This window comes from Equus przewalskii, chromosome 10, assembly GCF_037783145.1.
Source record: "Equus przewalskii isolate Varuska chromosome 10, EquPr2, whole genome shotgun sequence".
In the NCBI taxonomy this organism is placed as follows: domain Eukaryota; kingdom Metazoa; phylum Chordata; class Mammalia; order Perissodactyla; family Equidae; genus Equus; species Equus przewalskii.
In genome coordinates, this window is record NC_091840.1 from 20,726,725 (window position 1) to 20,745,163 (window position 18,439).

An 18,439-nucleotide genomic window follows, 5' to 3' on the forward strand; every position below is an offset into this window, starting at 1 on the left:
GCCGAGTGGTTAAGTTCGCGCGCTCTGCTGCAGGCGGCCCAGTGTTTCGTTGGTTCGAATCCTGGGTGCGGACTTGGCACTGCTCATCAAACCCCGCTGAGGCAGCGTCCCACATGCCACAACTAGAAGGACCCACAAGGAAGAATATACAACTGTGTACCGGGGGGCTTTGGGGAGAAAAAGGAAAAAATAAAATCTTTAAAAAAAAAAAAAAAGAGTCTTACTTAGCATTCTCAATAGTCCTCTTTAGAGAACACTATTTTTGCTGCAAAGGTGAGATGTTTAGCAGAAATTCTACCATGCTTATGCTACAAACCCTGAGTTTGAGACTCCTTTTAAAAAACATCTGCATACATCATGTCCTGATAAGCCTCCTGGATAGAATTGCATCATCTTCTCTCGTTTCCTTCCCTGCCTATCCACAGTTCTCACTCCCCATGTAACTTAGACATGTCCTGCAACATGTCATTGCTAAAGTATCTTGTCTAAATAAACATTTTAACATTTTTAGTTATTTTAATGACTAATGTACATCTTATGCTGTTTTAAAATAAATATATACTTGTGGAAATTTACAGATATGTTAGCTTATGTGTCAAACATATAAGTACACTGCAGCGTTGTTTGGAAGGCTGATACGTACATATCCGACTGTGGGGATCTAGTTAAATATATTCTTGTTCTTCCATACTGTAGAATATTTAGCAGCCACAGGAGAAAATGAGGAATTTCCTTATGTGCTGATGTGAGGTCTCCCAGATATAGCATTAAGTGAAAAAAGAGAGATGCAGAACATATGGATTTTATGCTCCTATTTATATTTTTAAAAAGGAAAAGTTATATTTATTTGCTGGCACGCATAGAAGTCTTTGGAGGTGTACAGAAGAAACTAGCTTACATGCCTTTGGGCTGCTGGGGGAACAGGATAGGATAGTGACTTCACTGTATACCCTTCTCTGCTCTTTAAATTTTATATCCTGTTAAGGAGATCGCTTATTCAATAAATTTTTTATGATAAATAAAATGAAGTGCTATGGCTGAACGGGTGAAAGGCAGTATTAAAAAATCATATTCTAGCCTGTTTCTCAATAAAGCCATCCAACTCATAATTTCCACTCTTCCATACTAAGTTGTTTCCCTTTGAGCTAGAGGTCTTGGCAGAAGGTGTCAAGGGTGAGGATTGCGCTTGTGCACACACGTGTATGAGCACACACACATTCTCTCTCTCTGTACCTAGAGAGCCAGCCTTTTAGCTTTCTGTTCCCATTGAGTTGACAGTGTAAGAGCCAGACGGTGGTCATGTTTTGTTTTCGTGGCTGGTTAGAACGCAGGATGGGACGGTACGTTCAGCAGCTTATTTACAGAACACCCTAGATAGCCTGAGGTTACCTTCTAAGTTATGTGGGAAGAAGGCAAAGTGGAACCTTCTGAGTTTCACACAACTGCATACCCCAAGAAAGTTTGAATTTATCCTCAGGCTCAGCAAGACAAACGTCTTAACGACTTCCAGCTATCAGTGTTTTTCCTTTGAGTGGAGGGAATAAATCATGCGACTATTTTCTCCTAAATTCTGGCTTCCCTCGTTCTCAGGGCAGGGTGCCATTTGCCGTGCCCGACAAAGTGCTGTGGCCGCAGCTGTGTGAAGCCCTCAACATGAAATTCAAGGCCGAAGTGCAGAGCAACCGAGGCCTGACCAAGGAGAACCTCGTGTTCCTGGCGCAGAAGCTGTTCAACAGCAGCAGCAGCCACCTGGAGGACTACAACAGCATGTCCGTGTCCTGGTCCCAGTTCAACAGGGTGAGGGACCCGCTGCCAGCTGCTCTTAGATCAGTCCCTCCAAACCAGCTGCCTCGGGAGGCTCCCTGCCCCAGGCCCTTGTTCTTCCTGTCTCTCAGACATTGTGCCCAGAGTAACAGGAAGCTTTGAAGAGGTGGACCACTACATTTTTATGGAGAAAATTACATCTTTGAATATTGAAGTAAATTGGGCTTTGTGCGCAGCTAGTGCATTTTCGTCCTTTATAAAGGAAACTGAGCAAAGCAGGTGGTAACGTAACTCATGAGAAGTCAAGCTTATGTGATGATCAAAGCTCCATGGCTCTGTCCCACTGACTCTCTGATGTCCCCTGATGTGTAATGCAAGCCAGCTCCCATGGGACCCTCAACCCACAAGAGGGGGTGCTGATGTAGGAAACTTGTCCTCCAGCCTCGGGTAATTCAGATGTCACCTGGCACATCTTTGATTTTAAATTTAACTTTTTGTATCTTTGCTTACACCCTCGCCCCCAAGTATTTTAAGTGCTCTAATTCAGAGATCTCATAGTCTCTGAGTCTCTTTTAAACGGTTGTGTGCTAAGCACTTGGCCAGCAGCTTTGCTAGTGGTCAGAGGTTTGTTTGACGGGAAGCAGGAGGCCTGGGCCGTCTGTCTTTGCCATTGCATTAAGGCTCCTGCCTTCCAATGGAATCAGATAACCGAGTTCTACTGATAATTATTGGTGAAAGCTGTGTGATGGAGCAATCTCTGTGGCCTCACCGTGTGATCTCATACAGTTCAGGTTTACAGATCACCTGGGCATCTTGTTAAGATGCAGGCTCTTATTCACTATGTCTGAGATGGGACCTGGAAATTTGCATTTCTCAGAAGCTCCCAGGTGCTGCTGCTGGTCACAGACCACATATCAATGACAGCAAAGGACTCATCAGCCCAGATCCAGGGGAAAATGTGTAGCAGGGTCCACTGGTGGTGGGGGGGATGTGGGGGGGTATAATTGCCCTGTAGTATTTTCCCTTATTCCCCCTTTTTCTCTCTGGTTTTTTGGTTGTGGGACCATTTGGTAAAACTCGGGCAGGCATGTATATTTGTCTGATTCTGACAGCGTAGATGTTTGTTTTCCGTTTAATTTTTCCAGTTAAAGTATATACAGATAATGTTCCAAGTGTTACTGTTGCCTTCTGGTGTTCATTGTTGTATCTCCAACCAGGAGAATTTACCAGGACGGAATTACACTTTCTGGCAGTGGTTTGATGGTGTGATGGAAGTGTTAAAAAAACATCTCAAGCCGCATTGGAATGATGGGTGAGAATAGTCATTTCCTAAGTCAGCGATAGAGTATGTACGGTTTCTTTCTGGTGTTAAAACATCACACTCTGCTTCTGCTCCTTTGGCTTTGTGATCCAGGGCTATTTTGGGTTTCGTGAACAAGCAACAGGCCCACGACCTACTCATTAACAAGCCCGATGGGACTTTCCTGCTGAGATTCAGTGACTCTGAAATCGGCGGCATCACCATTGCTTGGAAATTTGACTCTCGTGAGTGCCCCTCCCTTTTTAAGACATGTCTTGGCTCTAGTTAGCTGCTTTTGTCGCAAAATTACTTTAACAAACAGTTTGAATACTTGTTATGGGGCCAGTACTGATTAAGGGACACAGATGTCTAACCGTGAGACAGCTGCTAATAATACGCAGCCTGTGTACAATCTTATCATGAGAAACGCAGTTACTAATTTTGAGAAACACAAATGTGTCACACTGACATGGCTACCTGTAATAATTCTCTCCAAAATCTCAGCTGCTTCCCTTTTGAAATGTTTGCCTTCTTATTACTCAACCTTAAACTTCTTTCAGTGAAGAATTATTTTGATGATTTGCAGTCATTTAGACTGGAAGTAATATTATTTTAATTATGCCTTTATTCTAATTAGCATAAGGATGTTGCCATTGATCATTTCCATCTAAGAATGTTAGTTCTTTCTTCTGACCCTCACAATAAGAAAAGAGCAGCTTACTAGTTTTTTTGCGGCTTGAAGGTTTTAGTAGCTTTTAATAGCTCTCACACGTCCCCTGGCTGTGGATGTGCTTCCTGTCTCTCCATATACTGTTGTACGGGGTCAGCAAGAACTGTTTCTTCTAGAGAGGGACGAATACCATCTGAACTTGAAACTACCTGAGATAATGGGGTCCCTAGGAAGGTGGTTTATGCCTTACCTGCTTATCCACCCCGGCTTTTAAAAACTACTGGATCGCCAACCTGTGGTTATTTTTAAATGGAGATTTTTATTGGGACTATTTTAATGGAGAGCTTTAATTTGTAGTATATTTTGGTTTTAAGACTTCCTGTTCAGAAATCATGTTTAGAATATGGTTATTCTGTTTATTGATCTAGAGGAGAGAATGTTTTGGAATCTGATGCCTTTTACCACCAGAGACTTCTCCATCCGGTCCCTGGCTGACCGCTTGGGGGACCTAAATTACCTTATCTACGTGTTTCCTGATCGGCCAAAAGATGAAGTGTACTCCAAATATTACACACCGGTTCCATGCGAGCCTGCCACTGGTAACAATGTTCGCATTCTGATTTGGTTTTGTTGTGATTTGGGTTTTGTTTTAGTTTTGTGTGAGTGTGCGTGTGTCTGTCTTGCATGAAAACTTACACAATTAGCATTTAGTTATTGAGCCTTATCCAGGGCAGAAGTAAATCCTGGGCTGTCGTCTTCAGACATACAGAAAACACATCTGCCACTAACCTCAAATATCAAATTGAAGGGAACAAATTGCTTTTAATATGAGCTTAGACGAAACGAAATTAGGAAGGTAAAATTTTATTTTTCAAAACAGATGGTTTTATTGTTTTCTGAGCATAAAAGTATTATGTATTTATTTTTAAATTTCAAGAAAGGCTAGAAAAGAAATTAGGTGTCACACATCTCTCATCTACAGGTTAATCACAATTTGGTGAATATTCTTCCCATCTATATAGGTGTGTGTTCTTCCGTCACTCAGTTACCAGATGCTTATTAAGTACTTCCTGTGTGGAGGTTACAACCTAGTAGCAGGAGGAAGACAATAAACAAGTAAAGAAATAAATGTATTTATTTAGTAGTGGATGCTATGAAGACAAGTAAGCAAGGGAGGGGGATAGAGAAGTGACAAGGAGGAGGATGGGGAGTAGCATTCACTAGAGTGGCCAGGTAAGGCTTCTCTGAGCAGGTGACATCAGAACAGACCTGAACGAAGTGAGGAGGCCAGCCACACAAAGAGCTGGAGAGGAAGCATTCTAGGCTAAGAGAACAAGTACAGAAGCCCTGCAGTGGGAGTGAGATTGGCCTGTTTGAAAAACCTCACAAGGCCCCGGGCGGCTAGAGCTGGATGAGCAGGGGAGAAAGTGGTGGGAGATGAGGGCAGAGCAGTAGGAGGGGCCAGAGTCTAGTAAAAGGTTGGGATCATGCTGTCCATCATCTTCTGTGACCTGATTTTTTTTTCGCTTAAACGTATATCATAGGCAGAGTCACAGGTCAGTTAATATAATCTTACAATATCATTTTAATAATTGCATAGAATTCTGTTGTATGATGATTCCATGTCGGTTATTTAAGATACTTACAATTTAAGTTATTCAGTTTTTTATTATGATTAATTTTGAGATAACCTGGTATATACATCTTATTCAACTATTTCCTTAGGATAAATTCCTAAAGTAGAATTTGTGTCAAAGGGTGTATACTTTTCAAGCATTTTGACACATCTTTCCAGAATTGCCTTCCAGAAAGCAGAGTCCGTTTTCACTCCCACGGTTGTCTGTTGGAGTATCTGCTTCTCCATCCTCCTGCCAATCATAGATTCTGTATTCATCCATCTCATGTTTGCCAGTAAGATTGACATAAAAATGGTATCTCAGTTCTTATTTTCATTTCTTTGATTCTGGGTAAGGTCAAAACATCTTTTCGTGTAGTGTTAATAATAACAATAATAATAAATAGAGTAATAACATTTGTTGGATGCTTACTGGGTGCTGGGCACTTTTCTGAGCACATTTTCATGTAGTATCTCCTTTAATCCTCAAAACACGTCTGTAACGTAGGTACTATTACTCATCCCCATTTTACAGATGAGGAACTGACTCACAAAGATATAAAATAATTCGCAAAGGACACATAGCTAGGAAGTGGCCAAGCCAGGATTTGAGCTCAAACAGTCTAGCTCCAGAGCCTGTATTTTTTAACCACCACATTATTGACCATTTATATTTTTTCCTGTGAAGTGCATTCATATTCCTGGCTCATTTTTCTTTTGGAGTTCCTTTTTTCCTTAATGATGTGTAAGTATTTTTATATAGTAAATAAACCCTTTATTATATATAGCAAATATTTTTCTCAGTGTGTCCTTTAACATTTAAGGTTTATTTTGCTGAAATGCAGAGACTTATGTTTTCTGTATAGCCCAATCTATCAACCTTCTTCCTTTATAGATTCTGTCTTTTGTATCATGCCTTCCCACCCTAAGATTGTAGTTCTATTTCTAGGTGGGAAAGTAAGCCAAAATATTTTTAGATTGATGTGGTATTTTGGATTAAATCTGTCCCTGCTTCTCTTGGTTAGCACAGATAATTTAGATTTTTAAATCCTATTTTTTACAGCATTTCTTTGATTTTTATCTTTTCTGCCAACCTGTAAAGTTCTCTGTAGTCTATAAAGCACAAAAAGCATGAGATATTATGAAAATATAGCTCCTGACATTTGAAGCCTCTAGGAGAAGCAGGTTAGGGTAACAAGCAGTTTGTGACCCTGTGACATTTCACTGCCTTGGGTGTTTCTGTGACAAGCTCTTCGTCCTGTTGACCTTAGCGTCATGTTTATTGTCTAATACAGTGAAGATTATACTTATTCCCATACTCACACCCAGGAAACAAGACTTCATTACTGACCTCAGGCTGTCGCATTCGTACTACGTACTTAACTGGACTTCCATAATCAGCCTTTAAAAAGGTCACTGTGGCTGACCAGATCACTTCAGGTTTATTCCCTAGCCTCCACATCCCAGGGAGGGTTCTTTGGCGAGAGAAAGAGACACAATGCCAGCATTCTTTTTAACTAGCCGTGGGGCATAGACAGCACTCACTGGCAGGAGCGACCATCACATTACCCCAAATGCAGAAACCCCAGGGGCACCAAAGAGCATACAGATGCCAGAGGCATAGTCCATCTCCTAGAAGTAGAAAAGAGTCGATCCTCAGCGTAACTTTGCGGATTGTCAAGTCAAATTAATTCCTCTCTGTTTCTTAGATTCTTCTGCGCCTCCCTGACAAACGTTTGTACACCTTCTGCTTGAAAACCTCCCATGACAAGGAAATCAGTTCTTCCCAAGACAGCCCATTGCTTTTTTGGGGCAGTTCTGATGATGATGACATTCTTGCTTATATGACTGAGAATTTGTCCCCTTCCAACCTCGTCCTGTTGGTCCTAATTTTGTCTCCTGGGAGACAGAGCAAATCCTGTGCCTCTGCTGTATTTTTGACTTTAAACTTTTTAAGATATTTTTTCGTTTTACAGTTAGTATGCAATGAATGCTTGATTTAGATTCGTGTTGAAGTATATATTTTCTGTGGTTTGAAGAATTTATTGACATACGCATGCCAACTTGGAAGATAGCTTAACGTGCAGTTTTAGTATTAAGGCTTCTCCTCTACCCAGTCCTCCTAACAGGGTGAAATATTAAGTGCTTGTATCAGATCCTAAGATAAAATTAGGTGGTTGTGTCCTATCCTAAGAGAACATGTGACTCTTAAGGGAGATTGCGTTTTTATTTCATTTGAGAACTTTGGTTCTCATCACCGTTCCCCCCTCGGCAGCTAAAGCAGTGGACGGATACGTGAAGCCACAGATCAAGCAAGTGGTCCCTGAGTAAGTGTCCAGGGTCCAGCTCTGGTCTCCTGCTGCCTCTTTTCTCCTCCCCCCGCTCTCCTCACCCATCCCTGCCAACCCCTCCTGTTCATGGGCCCAGCGTTCCCTCCCCGCCCCAAACCTGGCTCAGCCCTGGGGAGGGAACTGGGCTTGGTCCTGATGGGGCCAGTACCCGGGGCCCACTCCTGCAGCCGGAGTCCCAGGCCCAGTGGGCGCTTTGTCCTTTTACACCCAAAAAAGACATGAAGATGCCCTCTGAGCCCCTCCCCAGTCAGCTGCTGCCCTGAGGTCACTGAGGCTCTGCTCTGCTTCCTCCCGCAGGTTTGTGAGCGCATCTGCAGACTCTGCCGGGGGCAGCGCCACCTACATGGACCAGGCCCCCTCCCCAGCCGTGTGTCCCCAGGCTCATTATAACATGTACCCACAGAAGTAGGTTGTGTTCTCCTGGGGCTCCGCGGGGAGGAACGGGCACTTGGCCTCAGGCTGGACCCCTGGAGGGCTGGTGGGCAAAGGAACCCAGAGCTTCTCTAGGGCTGAGACCACCCAGCCCAGCCCGGGCTCTGGTAGGGGTGCGGGAGGAAGGGAGAGATTTGACCAGAAGATATTGGCAGTTTAGAGTAGGGTTGGACAATTGTCATCTGCTCGCCTCTCCCAAAGTGGAGATTTTTCTTGCTCTGTAGAAGGACCAGGTGGGATTTAGATGAGATGGGACAGTCAGTGCTAGGGGCGGCTGGGGTAGGTAGTTTAGTCTGAGTATCTGTCCAACTAGCTGTCAGGGGACTCTGCTCCCCAGTGTTCCGATCAGGAGTGGTTCTTTTCCCACGGAGCCTAGGCTGAGGGGACGGGCAGTCTTGGGCCACTCACATGGTGGGGTGGTCTCTGCTCCTCATCCTTGGCCTCTGACAACCTTTCCCTTCCCGTTCGTCTCTTCTCTTTCCCTCCCAAGCCCTGACCCTGTCCTTGACACCGATGGGGACTTCGATCTGGACGACACCATGGACGTGGCGCGGCGGGTGGAGGAACTCTTAGGCCGACCTATGGACAGTCAGTGGATCCCTCATGCGCAGTCGTGACCTCCCGTCTCCATCTTCGGCTTCTTCATCCTCACTAGAGGAGTTACTCTTGTGGATGTTTTAATTCCATGAATCGCTTCTCTTTGGAAACAATACTTATAATGTGAAGTGTTAATACTAGTTTTGACTTTAGTGTTTCTGTGCATGGTGGCACCAATGAAGGGAGTGAGTGTGTGAGTGTGAGTGTGAGTGCGTGTGAGTTTGCACGTTGTGGTGTTTCTCCCCCTTGCTGTCCGGAGTTGAGCTCGCAGCACTGGGGCCACAAGCAGAGACTGTGGTTGTTTTAACCTTGTGCAAAAAGGCAGTTAGTTCCATGAACCCTGGAACTTGGCCATGTGTCTTGTGGGTGGCTGAACTCTGACAGGTGGCTGTTCAAGTAAGAGAAGGACAGAGGGCGGGGAAGCACCTCCTCTCTGGTCAGTCTTTGTCACTGTGTCTGCCGAGCAATTGATATATAGCCATCATTGTCTGCTTTTCTTCTGAAATGTAGAAACTGCCTTTTGACAAAGAAAGCCAGTCCTCCCTGCTTCCCTCTCCCCGCCCCTGTTGTCCTGGGAAGGCACGGGAAAAGGGGCAAGGGGAGTCCTGGGTTTTCAGATGGGTAATGGTTTTTTAGATAACATTTAACCCATCTAAATGTTCTCTCCCTCCCTCCTCTTTCCTCCTTTCTCTCTTCCTCCCTCCTTCTCTCGCTCTGTGGAATTGCCACTCAGTTCCTGTGTGTGTGCACATGTGCAGACCCGTTTGATGAACTAGAGGAAAGAAAAGAGGGCCACAGCGCCGAAGCTTTCTGTGTTGATGTCCTTTGTGTTCCCGCTGGGGTGGAATGCGCAGTCCTGACTCACAGGCGCTGAAAGTGTTGGCTTGTTACCCAGGGAAGCTGCCGTCCAGTCTGCCGTCCTTCCTCTGCGCTGGTGGGGACACAAGCGAGGCTTTCCGAAGGCTTACCGATAACGGCTTTCTGCAATGTTGAATAGTGTTTTTGCTTCCAAATTGGGACTTTTTTGTTTTCCTCTTCCCACCGAATTTGACATCAGAATTCTTTCTTCCTGTGTCATTCATCCCAGGTCACCTCGTTTCCCTTCACTGTTCACACAACGCTGTCTGCGGAGTGGGTGGCGGGAGTATGGTCTGGACCCAGGGCCAGTGTACTCAGCGGGTGTCGTTGCCCACCTGGTGCGGGGTGCTGGGTGTCAGGCCTTGGTAATTTGGGGAAATGCTGTCAGCAGGTTTTCTGGGAAGTTTGGGAAGCTGCGAAAACAAAGCAAAACAAAAAAGCCTCAGCATAATTTTGTCCACAGTTTCTTCCGTAGCTTTCCCCCAGAGGGAAGGAATGGGCTGTGGTGGGCGGGGTGGAAGAGGGGTACGCAGGTGTGGCTTTTGGGTTAGGCCTACGAGATCACCCCTGGGCCCCCCTCTTTAAAAGGAGGACGTGATCATACCCTGGAGAGAATGGCCCTAAAAACCTTATTTTTATACATGTGAGTAAATAAACAGATATTTTTTTTACAAAAATAACTTCTGAATTTATCAGTGTTTTGATGTTACAGGAAAATATTCCTCTGTAGTAAATTATTTATTGGAAGATGACTTTTTAAAAGCTGCTGTTTGCCCTGGCTTGGTTTCATACACTGATTTATTTTTCTATGCCAGGCAGTAGACTCTCTCTGCCTCTGAGAAGCAGGCTGACCCCGCCACGGATACCAGCGTTGACATAGGATGCTGCTGAGCCCCTTACATACCCCTCAAGATTTGGTTAAATTCTACCCGTGAGGATGGAAGTTTTGGGGACAGGCGAAGAGGAGGCCCGTGTGCTGTGGGCCCCGCTTAGAGCCCTTCCCTACTGTCACTCAGGCTTCCCCAGCGCCTGCCTCTGTGGCAGCCCCCGTGGGCATTGACACACTTCCAGATGGTAGTGGACTGGCCCCAGGGCAGGCTGAGGGCAGAGCTCTCGCTTCACAGTTGGCATTGGGCTTGAGGGGACAGGTGTGAAGAGTGTGGCTGTCCGAGCCTGGGTCCCCGTGCTTGTACAGTTACTGAGCTGTCCTCCTTGTCCTGAGGCTGTGCCCGTCAGTGGGAGAGAGCTTTGACGGAAAGGTGCGCTTGCTATCTGCATTATGTTTTCTCTCTTCTCCCTAACCACAAGAGGCAAGAGCAATCCCTGACTGCCTCAGCCTCTCACTCCCTCCCAGACACACACACACACACACACGCGCGTGTCATCAAAATGTTTCAGTGTGTGATATGTGCAGGGTTTTGTCGGGGGCGGGGGGAGAGTAAAAATGAATATTAACTGAAAATGGAAGCACACTTTTTATAATTTTTCTTTTTAAAACTTTGTGAAATTATTTCAGATACATATTTTAGTGTTGAGGCAGATTAGTATATAGCCACCAAAAAAGTATTGTGTAAAATTTGGGGCAGCCACAAAATTGTGTATTTTATGTTACAATAAAGCCTTCCTCTGAAGGGACAATATTGAGTCCTGTTTTTATTCTCTTCCATTGGGCGGCAAGGGAGGCTGGCCTCCGTAAGGAGAAGTTTGAGATCATCAACGTGACTGAAAAGGGGAACTAGTTGGGAGTTGGCTGCCTCAGAGTGTGTCATCAGCTTTGATGGCAGATGGGGGCATTTCTTACCTTCCTGTTCATGTGATGTTTTGAAAATTAGAATGATAGTCTTTATCTCCTGGCTCCCCATTCTGCCTGTTAGAAAACTCATCCTTAAAATTCAGCACATTTAGAGTGCCTGCCCTGAGCCAGGCAGCATGTGGGGGGTGAGAAAACATTCCTGCCCTCAAGAGGATTGCAGTTAGCGGAAAGGCAGCTAACAATCACTTAGGAGGAGATCTTGGTTTATGCTGCAGTAAAGCTGTTCTGAGGTCATTATCAAGTACAAAAGAGCACTGAACAGCTTAAGCTGACTCTTAAAGAACAAATAGGAGTTAAGAAAGGAAAAGGCATTCAGCCAAAGGGGCTACCACGGGTAGAGGCCTGGTGATGTAGGAAAGTAGGATATGGCTGGAGTCAAGGGTGATTTGTGGTTCTCAGCTCCAGCGTGCCTCAGAATCTCCTGGAGGACTTGGTAAAGCACAGATGGCTGGACCCACTCCAGATTTTCTGAGTATGTAGGTCTGAGGTGGAGCCTGAGAATTTGCATTTCTAACAAGTTCCCAGGCGAGGCTGGTGCAAGGACGGCACTTGGAGAAAGTCCGTGGTGGGTGATCTGGAAGGGCGGGCAGTGGGTAGATCACAAGGGTCTAGTGTGCGAGGCTGAGAGTTTGAACTTCACCAGAACATGATGGTAAGTGATGAAACCTTTAAGGGAATGGACAGATTTTCATTTTAACAAATACTGGAGCGACAGTGCAGAATGGATCGAAGGGAGGCGAAACAGGAAGTCAGGGAGCAGCTGGGAGGCTGTTTCAGCGGTCCAGGAGTAGATGAGGGTCTGGACTAGGGTGCCAAAGCAGTGGCCCTGAGCTTAGTTTGTAGACTTAGTGACTAATGTGGGGGGGCAGCACTGGAGTCTAGAGTAATTCCAGGTTTCTGGCTTGGGGAATGATGGATAGAGATGCTCCTCAGTAAGATGGGGAGGGGGCGATACAGGAGTAGGGTCAGGTTAGGAGGAAGATTATGGGTACAAATCTGGGTAAGCTGGGATGCCCAAGTAGACATGTAGTTGTGAAGCCTAAGGCAATGATCAGGGCTGAGAGATACAGATGGGGGCAGGGCAGAGTTGGCCGTGCAGTCTGTTCATGCCTAGGTGGCATTGAAACTATGGATGTGAACAACCGTTTGAAGAAAGAAAGAGAATTGAGGAAGGGACCAGAGGAAATACTGTGCTTCATTTTAAGGGTCAGGCAGAGGAGAATGAGCTTATGAAAGATGTTACAAGAATTATGGATGAAGGAGGAAGAAAACCAAGTGAGTACAGCATCACAGAAGCCCAAGGAAGGCAAACAGTGTCAGAAACTACAGAGAGCTCAAATAAAATAGTGGGGAGCACCCACTGGGTTTGGCACTCAGGGGCTATTGATGATCTTGATGAGAACAGTCTGGAATGGGGTGGGGCGGGGGGCGCACAGTGGAGTTGCAGAGCACTGAAGAGTGGAAGGAGTTCCACTTCTGGCGTGACAGCATGAGCAGCTCTGCAGACCCACCCCCCAATGAAACTAATGAAATTTTTTTTTAAAGCCAACCATTTAAAGTCTCCTAAGGGCATACAGTAAATGAAGAAACACTTATTCAAGAAAATCTAAAACTCAGTAAGAAAAGTGAGAGGGTGGTATTTGAGCTAAGACCCACTCCCTCGCTGCTGTCTCCCAGCTCAGGAGGACAGAAACTCCATTTCAGACCAGTGCAGCCAAGAACACGGAGCTCCCTGTGCCCCTAGCTCCCAACCAGAGGATTGTCTTCTCGGGAAAGGCAGGATGCCAGCATTTCTCATTCTGCCCCCAGCTACTGCTTGCTGAGGCTAAGTTCTGGGTGGTTGCCGCTGCAAGGTGGCAGACTCCCTTCTGCACAGCCCCCACTGGTAGGATGGATGCTCTACCTGGGCCTGGTGCTACTGAGAATCCTGGGGCCCTATACCTTTGCCCAGGCCTGTAAGGTGGTAGTTCCACAACGAGAGAGACAAGCCAAGAAGACCTGAGGCTACTGCCCACCCCCTACACCCACCAAGCACTCAGCTTTTTAAGTGGGCACATCACTCAGAAGTGTGCCATTGTCCCTTCCCCCAGCATCAGAGCCATAGCTCAGAGATTTTGCCCCAGAAAGGAGAGAGGCATGTTGTAAAACAACTTCGAATCTCTCCTCAAAGGAACTGACTTCATTTGCAAGAGAAGTTCGAGCTTAAGGGTGCTCTCACAAAGAGTAGAGGTTGTGGTGAAAGTCAATTAGCAGGAGAAAGATAGCTTCGTTGGAGATACAGGCTAAACTGTGCTGGTTGGTGTGCTAGAGAGAAATGAGAAAAGAGCTGGGAGGAGCTCTCTGGGGGCAGAACAAATCTCAAACACTGACCTTGAAACTGTCCTTTCCAAGAAGCTTGAATTCGATTGGATCAGTTTGTGGAGCAATTTATTCCCCAGGTCGTGGTTGAAAAAAAACATAGCAATTAGCCAATAATTAGTGTAGGTTAACAGCTGGGTGTGGTCAGGGAAAAAAGGTCTGTGAAAATCGCTGTCACACCAGGGTGACTGGGCATACTCCAGTCTGCACCCCTCTAAGGAGCAATATCAGAGGCTTCACACTGTTGGAGTGGGCAGTGGGGAGTAGCAAGACTCACTAAAATGATCCAGCCACTCACTAAACAAGTAAATGACAATAACCCCTGGAAAATCACAAATATGTGGAAATTAAACAATACACTCCTGAATAACCAATTGAAAGAGAATAAAGTTGAAGTAACTATACTTCCCAATTTCAAAACCTACTACAAAGCCAAGATCATCAACATAGTGTGGCACTGGCATAAGGATAGATATATAGATCAGTGGAATAGAATTCAAAGTCCAGAAAGAAACCTATGTGTGTATGGTCAACTGATTTTTGACAAGGGTGCCAAGACAATTCAATGGAGAAAGAATAGTTTTCAACAAATGGTGCTGAGACAACTGGATAACCTACATGCAAAAGAACGAAGTTGGAACCTCACCTTACATCATATACAAAAATTAACTCAAAATGGGTCAAAGACCTCAATGTAAGAGCTAAAACTATAAAACTATACAGAAGGAAACATAAAAAGCTTCATGACAGTGGATTTGTCAATGATTTCTTGGCCATGACACCAAAAGCATAGACAACAAAAGAAGGTAAATTGGACTTAATCAAAATTAAAAACCTGTGTATCAAAGGAAGCTATTAACAGAGTGAAAAGGCAACCCACAGAATGGGAGAAAATGTTTGCAAATTATATGTCTGATAAGGGATTAATATCCAAAATATATAAAGAACTCCTCAACAACAAGAAAAATTTTAAAATGTGCAAAGGACATGAATAGACATTACTCCAAAGAAGATATGCAGGTGGCCAGTAAGTACACAAAAAGACGCACAATCATTAGGGAAATGCAAATCAAAACCACAATGAGATACCACTTCTTACCCATTGAGCTGGCTATTACCAAAAAAAAACCAAAAAAACCCAACAACACAAAAAGAAAACAATAACTGTTGTAGGGGATGTGGAAAAATTGGAACCCTTGTGCACTGCAGGTAAGCATGTAAAATAGTGCAGCTGCTGTGAAAACAGTGTGGTGGTTCTTCAAAAAATTAAACATAGTTTTACCATATGATCCAGCACTTCCACTTCTGGGTATATACTCAAAAGAATTGAAAGCAAGGACTCAAACAGATATTTGTACACCCCTGTTCATAGCAGCATTATTCACAATAGTCAAAAGGTGAAAAGACACAAAGACACAAATGTCCATCAATGGATGAATGGATAAACAAAATGTGATATACACATACAATGGAATATTAGTCAGCCTTAAAAAGGAAGGAAATTCTGACACATGCTACAACACGGATAAATCTTGAAGACATGATGCTAAGTGAAATCAGACAGACACAAAAGGACAAATATTGTATGACTCCCCTTATTCGGTACCTAGAGCAGTCAAATTCATAAAGACAGAAAATAGAATAGTGGTTGCCAGAGGCTGGAGGGATGAGGAATGGGGAGTTATTAATGAGTACATAATTTCAGTTTAGGAAGATGAAAAATTTCTGGAGATGGGTGGTGGTGATGTTTGCACAACAGGGTGAATGTACTTAATCCCATTGAGGTGGATACCTAAATATGGTTAAAATGGTAAATCTTATGTATATTTTACCACAATAAAAAAATGGACCAAAGACCTAAATATAAGAGCTAAGTTTATAAAACAATTAGAAGAAAACATAGGGGTAAATCTTCATGACCTCGGATTTGACAATAGATTCTTAGATATGACACCAAAAGCACAAGCAACAAAAGAAAAAATAGATAATTGGACTTCATCAAAATTAAAAATTATTGTGCTTCAGAGGATACTATCAAGAAAATGAATAAACAACTCAGAATGGGAGAAAATATTTGCAAATCATATATTTGATAGGAGACTTGTATGTAAAATACATAACACTTACAATTTAATAATTAAAAAGACAAACCAATTAAAAACTGAGAAAGGATCTGAGAAGACATGTCTCCAAAGATGATATACAAATGGCCACTAAACGCATGAAAAGATGCTCGACATCATTAGTCATCAGGGAAAGGCAAATTAAAACTGACTCAAGCCACTTCATACCCCACCAGGAGTATGAAGGTCAGATACTAATGAGTGTTGGCAAGGATATAGAAAAATTGGAATGCTCATTTACTGCTGCTGGGGTTGTAAAATGGTGCAGCCACTTTGAACACCAGCTTAGCAGTTCCTTAGACAGTTAATCAAAGAGTTCCTATGTGACCCAGCCATTCCATTCATTGGAATGCAATGAATCCCTTGCATTCCATTTTTATGTAAGAAAAATGAAAACATATGTCCACAGAAAAACCTGTACACAAATATTCACAACAGCATTATACATAATAGCCAAAGAGTGGAAAAGACCCACGTGTCCATCACCTGATGAATGGATAAACAAATGTGGTGTGGTATAGCCATACAATGAAATATTACTTTGGCAATAAAAAGAATGAACTACTGATACACAGTACTACATGGACGAACCTTGGAAACATGCTAAATGAAAGAAGCCAGACACAAAAGACCACATGTGGTAAGATTCCATTTACGTGAAATGTCCAGAATAGGCAAATCTATAGAGAGAGACAGTAGATTTGTGGTTGCTTAGGGCTGGGGGTGGGGAGGTGGGAAGGGATTAGGGGGTGACAGCTAAAGGGTGTGGGGTTACTTCTGAAGTGATGAAAATATAAAATTGACTGTTGGTGGGGCCGGCCCGGTGGCGCAGTGGTTAAGTGTACACGTTCCACTTCAGCGGCCCAGGGTGCGGACGTGGCACCACTTGGCAAGCCATGCTGTGGTAGGCATCCCACATAGAAAGTAGAGGAAGATGGGCACGGATGTTAGCTCAGGGCCAGTCTTCCTCAGTAAAAAGAGGAGGATTGGCAGCAGATGTTAGCTTAGAGCTAATCTTCCTCAAAAAAAATAAAAAATAAATAAAATTGACTGTTGGTGTTGCACATATCTGTGAATATCCTAGAAGCCACTGAATTGTACACTTTAAATGAGTGATTTGTATGGTGTGTGAATTATATCTAACAAAGCTGTTATTTGAAAACAAATCAAGTGCAAGGTTATACTAGAAATGAAAAGGAGTGTAAGTGAGGTGGGGTAGCCAGATGGTGAGAGCAGACCTGTGTGAAAGAGCATCGCTGTGAAAAGAGGAGAGATGTTGCAAGACCCAGAGGCGGCTGAGGGGTTGAACGGAGGGGTTTTAGTGTCCAAGAGCCTGGGTCAAGGGCACAGGAGGAGGGAGGGCTCAACCACAGACTGCAGAAGAACCACATTCTTTTTTTTAAGATTTTATTTTTTTCCCTTTTTTCCCCAAAGTCTCCTGGTACATAGATGTGTATTCTTAGTTGTGGGTCCTTCTAGTTGTGGCATGTGGGATGCTGCCTCAGCATGGCCTGACGAGCGGTGCCATGTCCACACCCAGGATTCGAATCGGCGAAACCCTGGGCCACCAAAGCAGAGCACATGAACTCAACGACTCAGCCACAGGGCGGCCCCGAGAACCGCATTCTTGAGCACAGCTTCTCAAACTTTACAGTCGGAGGATAGGAGCCTCACTTGGGTGGCCACCTGGCTCCAAGTTGCAAAACTACCTCCTGTCGTAAAGATGGGAGAAATTTGTTTTTCCTCGGGATAAAGCCGATCCGCTAACCCGGATGGTGACCCCAATTACCAGGGAAAGTTAGGAGGAACTGCATGTGACAAAGGGTGCTGTCAAGTCCTCTTACTTGAGGACTAGTTATCGTCTATCTTGAGAACATGTGTGTAACGGGTTCTATCTGCTCGGCTACATAAGGGAGTGAGGCATCTTCCTGTCTCTCAGTCTCGTAGTAGACTTCCTGTGATGCGCATCACGTTCTGGTTTAATGCTTATTCAATAATCAAAGTGTTTTCTTTCTCTACTACCTTTTTCTTTTAAAAAGATTGGCACTTGAGCTAACAACTGTTGCCAATCATTTTTTTTTTCTTCTCCCCAAAGCCCTCCCCGCTCAGTACATAGTTGTATATTCTGGTTCTGAGTGCCACTGGTTGTGCTACGTGGGACGCCAACTCAGCATGGCCTGATGAGTGGTACCATGTCTGCGCCCAGGATCCAAACCTGCGAAACCCTGGGCCGCTGACGCGAGTATGCAAACTTAACCACTCGGCCATGGGGCCGGCCCCCTCTCTACTGCCTTTGAGGAGAGGATTTCTGGACTGGGAGAAAATTTTGTTTTTTAACAGTTCTCAAGCTTGAACCTGCTCCGGGATGGGGTGCAGCCCACTCCCCGCTCAAGATACTTTGTGGTGCTCTTTTCCACACTCAGCTTCCTCTTTCTTCACCTGCACAAGTTTGAGGACCATGCTACTCTCGCTACTCTCACCCCAGCGTCCCCCCATCTGCCAGCTTGGGCCAACACCCGGCATGTCAGCCCTTAGGCAAGCTGCCCCTTTAAGAGCAC

At 44.5% G+C, this 18,439-nt stretch overlaps 1 protein-coding gene across 8 annotated transcripts in view; it reads left to right on the forward strand.

Annotated features, from left to right (window-relative positions):
• The window catches only part of LOC103550391 (signal transducer and activator of transcription 5B), a 68,349-nt gene extending 57,124 nt beyond the window's left edge, over positions 1–11,225 (forward strand). For all 8 annotated transcript variants that reach the window (XM_070561907.1, XM_070561904.1, XM_070561910.1 and 5 more), the window contains 7 exons: positions 1,591–1,797; positions 2,982–3,076; positions 3,179–3,309; positions 4,163–4,333; positions 7,625–7,676; positions 7,998–8,105; positions 8,623–11,225. In XM_070561907.1, the coding sequence (XP_070418008.1) occupies positions 1,591–1,797; positions 2,982–3,076; positions 3,179–3,309; positions 4,163–4,333; positions 7,625–7,676; positions 7,998–8,105; positions 8,623–8,749 (891 nt within the window). In that variant the 3' untranslated portion in view covers positions 8,750–11,225. The remainder of the gene's footprint in view (positions 1–1,590; positions 1,798–2,981; positions 3,077–3,178; positions 3,310–4,162; positions 4,334–7,624; positions 7,677–7,997; positions 8,106–8,622) is intronic.
• Positions 11,226–18,439: the final 7,214 nt, after the last annotated feature.